Source organism: Antrostomus carolinensis, unplaced genomic scaffold (genome assembly GCF_000700745.2).
Source record: "Antrostomus carolinensis isolate BGI_N321 unplaced genomic scaffold, ASM70074v2 scaffold731, whole genome shotgun sequence".
Lineage (NCBI taxonomy): Eukaryota > Metazoa > Chordata > Aves > Caprimulgiformes > Caprimulgidae > Antrostomus > Antrostomus carolinensis.
In genome coordinates, this window is record NW_010294556.1 from 35,148 (window position 1) to 46,530 (window position 11,383).

General features: G+C 38.9%; 1 protein-coding gene across 1 annotated transcript; it reads right to left on the reverse strand.

The window, feature by feature from the left end:
- Nucleotides 1-25: 25 nt before the first annotated feature.
- Nucleotides 26-10,844, reverse strand: HRG (histidine rich glycoprotein). The gene is made up of 7 exons (XM_010177643.1): nt 10,599-10,844; nt 7,044-7,151; nt 5,939-6,026; nt 5,311-5,477; nt 3,230-3,346; nt 1,662-1,748; nt 26-1,027 (listed from the first exon to the last, which is right to left on the reverse strand). Exons 1-7 carry the CDS (start codon nt 10,794-10,796, stop codon nt 26-28), a joined length of 1,767 nt encoding a protein of 588 aa, XP_010175945.1. The 5' UTR covers nt 10,797-10,844.
- Nucleotides 10,845-11,383: the final 539 nt, after the last annotated feature.

Genomic DNA, 11,383 nt, shown 5'->3' on the forward strand with positions numbered 1-11,383 from the left:
AAGCCAGGAACATCTTTCTCTGAGGTCATGGAGGAGAATTTTCTGCCATGGAGCTATGTGGAAATAAAGGCAAAATTTTTGGAAGAACAAGTTTGGGCTTTCCCGGGCATGACTTTGATTCTGCAGGGTGATCTGGAAAACTCAGAGCTTCTAGCATCTCCTTTAGACTTGAGCCGGTGAAGGGAATACCTTCAGCAGTGCTGGAGGAGTGGGGGTTGCTTTGGGATAGCTCAGGAAAGTTTGCAGTGGGAGGTGTGAGAGAATCCTGCTGGTTTAGAACTGGAATGCGATAGAGAGCTCCTGTTATTTGGAATGGAGAGTACTTTCCTGATATACTTGTCTTGTTGCAGTGATGTCTGTAATAGTGATGACAGAGATGAGGAGGGTGTCCTGGAGGAGGAGGGTGATGTGGTCCACAGTGGGGAGGTGGATGGTGGTGATGTGGTCCATGAGGAGGGGGAGGAGGGCAGCGTGGTCCACAGTGGGGAGGTGGATGGTGGTGATGTGGTCCATGAGGAGGGGGAGGAGGACAGTGTGGTCCACAGTGGGGAGGTGGATGGTGGTGATGTGGTCCATGAGGAGGAGGAGGACAGTGTGGTCCATGATGGGGATGAAGAGGAGGATTATGTGGTTCATCATGGGGAGAAGGAGCAGAAGGGTCATATTGTGCTTCCTCTTGGAGGAGAGGATGTGGTGCCTCATAGGGAGGAGGAACAGAAGGGGGTGGTTGTGGTTCCTCTTGGGGAGGAGGATGTGGTCCATCATGGGGAGGAGGAGGAGGAAGGTGTTGATGTGGTCCACTGTGGGGAGGAGGAGCAGGTTCTTCATGGCTGTCTTGATGTTCTTCATTGAAGCTATGGTTATGCTCAGGGTCTTCAGGTCTGGGTTGAGAAAAGGGTGGACATCCATGCCTGTGATGATGTCTGTGATGGTGTCTGTGGCGATGTCTGTGACCAAAATGATGATGGGGATGTCTGTGTCGGTGTCCTAGAGTTGAATGTTTGCATCTTTGCCCATGGTCATGCTGCTGTTCATAAAAACACCAGGGGAGGAAGTATTAAGTGAGATGTTAATAGGACAGAAGAAAGGGGTGAGAGAGAGAGAGAGATGGGAGTTAGTAGGTTTGCATTTACAGTTCTGGTGATCTGTAAGAAAAAAACCCAAACTGTTTTCTTCAAGGTAGAAGAGAATGAGTAGATGATAAAGGGCCAAATTACTGAAAATTATCTGGAAATACCACACTGTAACAAAATGAAATAATATATATAACCAACTGAGCAACGTTTGTGATGGATCAAAACAAAATAAAACCCACACTGGAGTGGCTGGAATACCAAATGTGATAAAGATCATCTCCCCTCCTCGTGCTTTCTAAAATTCCTTTGAACTTGTTTGCCAGTCTTTACTCACTTGAACTAAGAAGTATGATTGGACTGAGAGAAGACACCCTTGGAGGGAGTAGTAGGGACAGCTCAATTCTAATGTATCCTCTGATTGACCTAGCAGTCAAAAGCCAGTCTATCCAACATGCTGCTTCCCACCCAGGCAGTAATAAAGGGGCATGAACAACCGTTGCAGTCACCTGTCAATCTGGACTAAGTGAGGCTGGTGTAACTTGCATTAAGTTATAGCCAGAGACATTTCAGTGAGTGAGTACATACCCAACGATGGTAGATTTCACAGTTTATATCTGTTCCATCAGGTTCCTCTGGATGACTTATAATTCTTGCCTTGCAGAATCCCACATGCTAAGCAAAAGAAAATAAAAAAACAACAATGCACATCTGGGGTCTGTGATGGAGTTAATAGAAGGTGCTGAAAGATCAACTTTTTAAAGTTAGGCTAGTTCCTTTGATATCTAAGTATGTTTATGTAACTTAGTTAGATCTTGAGCTTTCTGACCAGTGATACTTGCCAGTGATTAATAATGGTTAAAATATATGCCACTTTTGAATGTTCGTGACTGTGAAGACCACTTAGCTATGCCCATCTAGAGGGCTACCACTCTCCATCTTACTTCTCTTTTGATATCTGCAAGAAGTTGGTCAGCTACTGATGTTTCCAAAATAAGCACCTTTTGGGTGACTGATTTTTATTCCTTTTTTTCTGTCTTTGCTTGACAAACATCCTGAAATTTTGCTCAAAGTCCTCAAAACCAGACACTGTGTAGCTGTGCTCTTTCAGACAAAGCTTGAGGTAGAGCTTTTTTTCGTATTTATTTTTTGAAAAGTAATTTGTTGTAATCTTTCAGCATTACTCCCCTTAGTATCATGTTTGCTGTGACTTTCACCTCCTGTCCAGTCGTTGTGTATGGAGTTGCTCGTGTGAAAGAGCACAGAACTTGGGTAAGAGGTTCTGTGTGTGCTCTCTGTAGTGGGTGCTTTATCTTGATATATGTTTGGGCCATTAGTAGCCTTTTATGATCAATGATTACAAATGTTAATAGCATTTCACACACACACACCAGTAGTACCAGCATTGAGAACAGAATTCAAAACCTCTAGCTATCTGGCTTGTGCTTCATTCTAGTGAACTTTTGGCTCCACTACCAGTTCATTCACAACCTTTTCTAGTCTTCTGGAGTATAAAGAGTCAGAGAAGAAAATGGATGTAGATAAACTGAAAGTTCTATGTGTTTTATTTTTCCCATATTTTTATTTCATTCCATAAGTTTTGTTTATGGAGAATAATTTATTCTGAAATTATCATCTTGTCTAGTTGTTTCTTTGATGTTCACTGTTATTGTAATGGGAAAGTGAGGTGAGGAGAGTACTTTGATAGTAATCTGCAGAGAAGCCTGAATTATTCCACTCTCCATTCCTCTGCAGCAGAGGAAAAAAAAAGTAACCCTGGGCTCACTGGAATGATATAATCCATGTATTTTTTTTCAAGATCTATAGCTCAAGTTAGTGTAAAAGTTTTTATGAAAATAGAATGAATTATTTACTATGGAATAGCCACAATTTCAGTGTGAAAGCCAGATCCAAACTGAAAAGCTCAGCTTTATGTCTGTAACATGCCAGACCCCAGTTACATTTAGATTTGAGAGTTCAGATTGGCTCCTTGTAGAATAAAAAGGAGCAGCTGTAAAATTAGGATCTGGACTTGGACATGCTTGATTTTTAATTTTGAGTTTGGGTGCATGCTTATAAGAAACACTTGCAAATACTGTGGGAAGATCTTTCTGGTGCCACTCGTTGTATGAGTTCCATTCTAAGACTTTACTTACAGCATGCCAGTCATCCAGAAAATCACATTCCAATGCCTGATTTGCTTGTTGTGCAGATTTGGAACAATTTGTCTCTTTTATAGAGAATCCTAAAATGTGACCTTCACGGGAGGCAGTCTGAAACAAAGAGATCAAAAAAGAAGTGGTAACTAAGTGTAGTTAAAAGTCCTGTAATTTTAAAAGCAACCATACTTCATATTGTTGTCAAAATCCTGTCTACCTCGTGCTTTTGTTACCTATGCAGTTCAGATGCTGATACATTTATGCAGATTCATTAAGAAAAACAGATGTAATAATTTATACCTTACTTGTTTCACACCTTTATGAGTTCCAGAAATGGTCACTTTATTTCTTTGTCCTGTATGTATATGTTATAAAACCTGTTACTTTTACAGCCTGTGTTTTTAGGAAGTAGTGTCCTTGGAGTCTTCTCCCTAAATTGAACTGCTGCACCTGTGAAAATACAGAGACCTACTAGATGGCAACCACCCCTTTCCAGTGATGGAAGTGCATAGTACTACAGTGCTGATGTTCATTTGGGGTGAAATTCCGCTAGTTATTGTGAAATTGTTGCTTTCTCTGTTGTCAGTGGCATTATTAATAGAGAAGGCATTACTCTGTAAGAACATGGGAGGAGGCCTTTGTGATCCTATTAAAACCCATAAAGAGGTGTTTAATTTTAATTTCCAGTAGTTTATTTCAAGTCTGTGTTGAAGGCATCCATAGCAAATGTGTACGGTTACTCCGTAAGAACATGGGAGGAGGCCTTTGTGATCATCCTATTAAAACCCATAAAGAGGTGTTTAATTTTAATTTCCAGTAGTTTATTTCAAGTCTGTGTTGAAGGCATCCATAGCAAATGTGTACACAAAAGTTCCACACGTTTAACTAAACTGGTTGAAAGTGGATGTATGGTATATTTTCTTATTGTAATTCATAGTTTCTAAGTGTTATGCAGTCTGCAAAAGTTCCACAGGTTTAACTAAACTGGTTAAAAGTGGATGTATGTACTTTATGGTATATTTTTTGATCGTAATTCATAGTTTCTAAGTGTTATGCAGTCTGTTGAAATCCAGTGGTACAATCTAAATTGTCACTGTAGCTAAAGACAGGAAAGTGTGAAGACAGAGCATTTAGGGAGAAATCCATGACTCCAGGCAATTTGAAAACAACCACTTGCTAAATGGGAGTAGGGATACAGCCTGCATGGGACTGCAGTGTAGAACAGTCAAGTTTCTGAGCAATATTAAAAGCTGCAGGGAGGTGGGGTTGGCACACTATAATTTAGGCAGTTTCCAAGATTGACATGTATTATGGTAGAGGCCATGCGACCTCATTACAGAGTTGTCCTGAACTGACACATGTGTTGACAGAGTGATCCTGTGCTGTTTAAGTGAAGATCTCCAGTATCTACCAACAAGAAACTCTGGTCATGTGAGAGTTATACTTCAAATCGCCCAAAGAATAAGTCTTCATGTCAACATCACTAAAAGATGGAGGTGTTATTTACCAGAGCCAGTAGTTCTTCAAGAGGTACAGCACAGATACAAATTTACTTTCTGTCCTTCAGAGCTCTCAGAGTGCTGCTTTGCTCTGCAGCAGAGTCAAAGTGATGCCAAGTGTGTTCCACTTTGTGTTACACCCATGTGCTAAATATTCTAAGAGTAAAAAGTTATCTGACTTCAGTTGACAGAATGTATGACTGTGATACACATGACTACATCTGAAAGAACTCTGGCCAGTAGTAAGTAAACTCTTGTATGTTATGATATCATAGGTAAATAGGCATTCAAAATATAAATATGTACACAAAGAAGGCTCTGACTTTTTGGATGCCATCAGACTGCCATAGTTTTTAGCAGATGAGAAATCCTTTTGCTTTCACATGCCTAAATTAAAAGTTGATAACAAGTTTTTGCAGAAGTAGGACCTTCAATTTGAAGCAGATGATTTATACTGAGAGGTAACAGTCTATAGCAATAGTTCAGATCCTAGAAGGATTTGATTTCTGGTCCCGTGGTTTTGGAACTGCTCACAAATATTTGCTGTTGTAAGTAATTCTAGGACAAAATGCCACTTACCATCTTTAAAATCTTTTCAACTTTGTCCACATTGAAGTAGTTTGTGTGGTTACCCTCCCTGTTGAATTTCTCCAGGGCCTTTGCAGCAATATTTTTATGTTGCTCGGTGACTTCTAAGACTTCAACTTTCACAGGACAATCTTTGCACTCTAATAAATCAGGAGGAACTGTGAAAACAGAAAATTTACTAATATTGCAATGAATGTAAATACTCTTGAGAGTGTGCATGTGCCTTTAATGTGAACTCATAATGCCAAACTGAAATGCAAGTGTTTCCTTGGAAGTGAAATATCTATCCCTCTCTCCACAAATAAGATTCCTTAGAATCTTACCACCTCAAAGAGGCATTTTTTTCCAAGTTTACTTTTTTTCTGATATTCATTATCATGTTTTGGTGGACTCAAATGGTAATATCATCTGACATTAATAAAGTCTGCTTTAGGAGGAGTAGGGTAACCTTAATTCTATTACTCATTCTTAACATTCCATTTGAATTATCTAAAATATGAATTGCAAGCAGATGAATGAATCTGTTACAGTTACTATACACTTAGTAGTGCACAGACTTGTAGTTTGGTACTAGGGCTGCTTTGAGGTATGCATTGGCTTACAACAGTGGTTATTTTACCTGGACTTAGTGTACAATTAAATCCATATAGCTGAGGTTTCTTCAGCAGCTGGCTTGTATATATGATAATCTTACATTGCCCGAAGTCCTGGGAGAAATTAAAAAAAGAATAGAATAGAAAAAAGAATACGTGATTATGATGGTATTTTTGCTGGATTTAATTGGATGTAGGTGATCATAGAAATTATGCCTCCTTTTAAGGTACAGTACTTCTAAGAATAACAGATGTGGACATTAATGGAATATTTGATCCAGTACCACCCAAAATTTGTGTTCAGATAAAATAGAATCTCCCTCTACAAGAGCCTTTATTTTAATTCTCAGTTTGCACAACTGAGTAGACAATAGAAAACTACACCAGCCTTCTCAGTCATTCTAATACTTATTTACAGTAAGATAATACTAGCTATCAGGGGAAGTTAGGGTGCCAGAGATACTCAAGGTTACATAAATCTTTGTCAAAAAGTGGATGGACATTTTCTTCCATTCCTTTTCCTCACCTTAATAAAAAGAGTAAATGCATTAAATTCTCTCCTCATGGCCTTCCTGCTTAGTTCTGTGTGGTAGTATCACCACTCTCCTATTTAAATAAAATTTTGGATGGGTAGTTCTCATCCCAAACTGCATCATTGGACTGCAACCCTAAAGGACAAGTATTGCTGTTTATAATGTGTGTACTGACGCTACCAATATTTCTCATTGTCATACCACAAACACTATGACAGAAAACTGACAAAATATAACACTGGTATTTCTGGCTAATATATGAGGAACTTGCTTAAAAAAATAATTTATAGTGCCCTTTGGTTGTCAGCAAATTATTCTTAAAACATCAGTACTGCTACCAGCAGTGGAATGCAGAGTATAGCTCCTTTGAGACAACTAGTTAAATAAAGCTGCACTTATTTGAGGAGCCAACCCCTTTCCAAACCTCTAGCTTATCTTTAATAACTCTAAAATTCAATAGATTTTGTTTTATAGTGAGCCATAATAAAGCCTAGTCTTCACTTAGAGATTTTGTGACACGGAAATTTCTGAGCAGTCCAGGTGAAGATCAAGTTAATACATTATTGACATATGACTCTGCCTGGGTGCCATTACTTGCCATGAAATAGGTGTCACCGTAGTCACAAGACTCCCAGTGTTTTCTGGATAATACAGAGCATTCAGTTTCCAGCACATCCAAAGTTAAGAAGAGGACTGATGAATTTCCCTGGAAGAGAAGTGCAGGTAGAAAAGAGTTTGTATACAAGCAGTTTGGTCTGAAAGAAACTTCTTTTGAAGTAGATATGTTTAATCTTTAATGTAGCTTCCCCAGTTCCCTATCAAGGTTTTTCTGCACTGACAAGCATAGAAAGGGTTTAGGCTGGAAGGGACCGTTGGAGGTGATCTTGTCTGGCCACTTGCTCAAGGCAAAGCTGACTTCAAAGTTAGATTCAGCTGAGTTCCATATATCACCAAGACTGATGTTCCACAACCTCTCTGGGCCATTCCAGTACTTAACCACTTTTGCCATGATTTTTTGGGGGCCTTATATCTAGTCAGAACTATTCCTGCAACTTAGGCTGTTGCCTCTTACCCTTTTGTTGAGAATCTGTGAGAAGAGTCTGTTGTTAGCCTGGCATCCATCAAGTAGAGAAAATGTCCATGTTAAAAAGTTGCCATTCTCTTTTTCTGATCCTTGCATAGAACATATTGGTCTACCAGGAAATGAGTTGTCTAGGCAGCCAATGATATAGCTACCTCCAATTCAAATGGCCTTAGTGACCCCATACTCTTTCAGGACTTTGTTTCCTGCTCGGTTTCTTCAGGGAGTGATACAACAAAGCTGTAATAATCCCTACAAAGCCAGGAGCCTTAGCTCTGAAATTCTTCTAGTATGTTCTGTCTCCTGAGCAAATGGGATGGAGAATCAGAATTTGAATTTGGCTGCCAGTGTAATGGGATGTGGTGTTAAGAATTATCTGTGGCCCACAGAAACAGTTTTGTATTTTTCTGCAGGAAAATGAATCTCAATTCATATTTGGAATGGATTATTTAAATTTCATCCAACACTTGTATGGACATTCAGAATAAACACAGACGTATTTTATTTTGTCATTTAGATAAGAAGATGCAAAGCTCTTCACTGTGAATAAATGTCCTCAGGTTTTATGAATTTTCATCCATTCAGATTCCTTTTTCAGAGTGTTTCTGTATAGATGAGACATTGAGAAAGAATTAGTGCAGTCTAGTGTAATATTTTTATCAGTAAGAGTCCACCAGTGTCACGTTAAGCACTAGTTTTGCAGAATGCGTATGTCTTAACATTGCTTCTATTTTTAAAACAGGGGCTAGGTGATTTGCAGAAAGGCACATGTTATTCAGTGGCAGAGTTGGGAAAAGAATACAGTTGTCCTGGACACCCATCGTGCCCACAAGCCACGTTATTATTCTTTGCTTAGGTGTAATTAACATTTCTATTTTATTTTTTAAATCTCAATAATTTCAAGCTGCTAGTCAACATATTAGTAAACTGCAGATGGAAAAGAGAGCAGAGACAGTGAGGAAGACTGGTTTTTTTCTGGTTTGTATTTATGGAATTGCATTGAATGAAAAGGTAAGATAGTATTTTGTAAAATATGCTGTTCACTAGGAGCCCCCTAAAACTGAAATGACTAAATACATCCACTTTGTCATCCAATCTTGTGAAATGCCAAAGAAGTCAGTTCATCCCTGGCACATAGTTATTTTCTTCAGTAGGATGCATTTGGATTCAATAAAGTCTAAAGTAGAGCTTGGATGATTTTAAATGTATACATCCAAATATGCAGTAGAAAATTCCTCTGTTCATCTGCTGGTTAGCTCTTGGGGAAAAAATTATGTTATATAGTGCCTTCTTGGTTGTTTTAGAAGCATCTTGGGCACCAGAGTTCTGCACTGCACAAGCCCAGAACTGTTCTAGTGTGAATATTTGAGTATCTTATACTTTTAGAACTCCAACGTAAATCTAGTAGAGATCCGGCTGCTAGGAATTGCTCTGCTTAAATTTCTAAGGGTATTGATGTGATAGACTTGATGCACACTATTGCATGGAGAAAATAAAAATCATGCTCTGGTCTTTATATATATATGTATATATTTGAATGTCATCTTGGCAGTGAAGCCAACAAAACTTCTTGCACAAAATTGTACATGATCAATACGCAGGAGACCACACCTGGTGGCTTTGGGTCTGAGAAGGTACAGAGACCTTACAGGGAGAATTCTTTAGCAGTAAGATAGATAGAAAGGGTTTTTCTGTTCTTGTAGGCTCTGTGTGATAGCTGGAACTGTGGCAAAGACAGCAAAATTCATTAAGAGTACAAAGGAGAACATAAGCATGGTAGTCTAGTGGTTGTAGCATTCATCTGGAATTGTGAATCCTCAGCTCTGGTCCCTACTTCAGGTTATGGTTCTATAGTTTATATAGTCAGTAATTGGTTAAAATGTAGAAACACTGTGATTTTTCTTTTTAGAAACAACTATGTTTTTTCTCATTCATCCCCTGAATTTGGCATCTCTTACTGCGCAGTGGCTCCACTTCACAATGGTGGCACACGCATAACTGCATGGCAGCAGCATTCTACAAGGTCGAGAGGCTTGAGGGTTTAAATCTCTTAATGCTGAAGAAAACTGATTGCTTCCTAGGTGAGATCTTTAACTACCTGACTACTGCATAAAAACCCAATACTATCACTTGCCACATCCTTGTATTTGAAAAGCAAAATAATCCATCAGGTTTTTTTGAAAGCATACCTCAAGACCTGTAGGAATGTGGGCTTAGGGTCACTTTCTGAGCTTTTTCTTGTCCTAACAGGCGGTCTTAACCAGTTGTATCAAAAACTAGCCTGGTTTTTCAGTTGCCACGCTGAGATGTGTAATACACTTCCTAGTGCATGTGTGCCTGGATTCTAGTTCCGTAGCTAAACAGCTAAAAGGCAGCCAGGTGCCTTAGTAAATGTGCATGTCCTTGATCTCTTTTATCTACTAGTTAAAGAAATTTTGTATTCTATTGCTTTTTCTGCTATTGTTTTGCTTTGGAATTTAGGCAATCCTCGAGAAAGGCTTCTGTATCCTCTAGGAAACAGAAATAGAAATAGGAAGGAAATAGGAAATGACTGGTATGGATTCTCTATCCAGCCCTTCCCCTGTTTTGCAGAGTGGCATTTTCATCTCCTTTGGCTTCCTCTGCCTTTTTTTCTTCCTTCCAGTTATCCAGCTATCTCCAAAATTAAGATAATAACAAAATACTGATATTTAAGGATACATTGATCTAATTAATGGTAGACATTCACAGATTAAAGAAACCCTCTGAATATAAATTTTGAACTTAACATCTGAGACCTGACAACGGACAGGACAGATTAATTTCCGGTGTTGTATAGAGCTGTTCAGAGCATCTCTTATGCTAACATCCTGTCAGCCAAGAGAATAGAGGGCATTCAGCATCGTTCAAAATCAAGCTTATTTACAATAAACCATGCACAAATTAATACTGAGATAGTGTAAATCAGAGTTACATTGCTGTAGTTACATCAACATTGCTCTGTTAAAAGCAATAAACATAAGCTTTTAATGATCTGGCTCCTTATTTTAAAATCAAAGTCTTGTGTAAATCAGCCTTTAAATTGATACTTACTATATGGAGTTTGTGTGCGTCAGCAACCCGGAATAAACCAAACACATAGCCATCTCTGCGATGCCTGTTGACCAAATCCAGGGCCACTCCTGCATCTGTTTCAATGGTATTACAGTCTGCAGGTGTAATGCTTGTTTTGTTTTGGGCATCAGAGCACTGCAGTAGTGTTAGAAAAAAAGCTGAAGCTAGAAGCAGCATTTTGTTTGCAGTGTTAGGTCACTTCTGCCCATGCTCTGATAAAGCCAGGAGTCTGCTTTTAAATCAGTAGCCCACCAAAGTTATAAACGAATGCTAAAAGGGCATGGTTTTACATAAATTTAAGCATTGTGTCACAGAGCCATTACCTTGACCCTGGATTAACGTTTGCAAATAACAAGTAAATGATTATATAGTGATTGAGCAGATTTTGAGGAAAGTAGGCCTTAAAATATTCTCTGGACTACCCATCAAAGGGACTGTGTTTGTGATACTTCAAGCAGGTATTGTGCAATAGTGTTTTACTATTAAAAATACTCAGCTTCTAACAGTGTGCTGCTAAGCCTGGCATTAAGAAGGTGCAGTTTATGTGTGCAGGTATTCTGCAATCTTGGTTTTCTGTTTACTGTAAAAACAGTTAAACTGAAAATATGCTCAAATATTTGTGGTCAAATGATAGCTGTATCCATATCCCTGTTTTTGCAGATCCTTACCTAGCAGAGAACTAGTGAAAGGGAAACAAGGAGATCATTCAGATTTGGAAAAGGGATGTAGCTCAAGGTGCACTTGCGAGCTGGTGGTCCATAGCT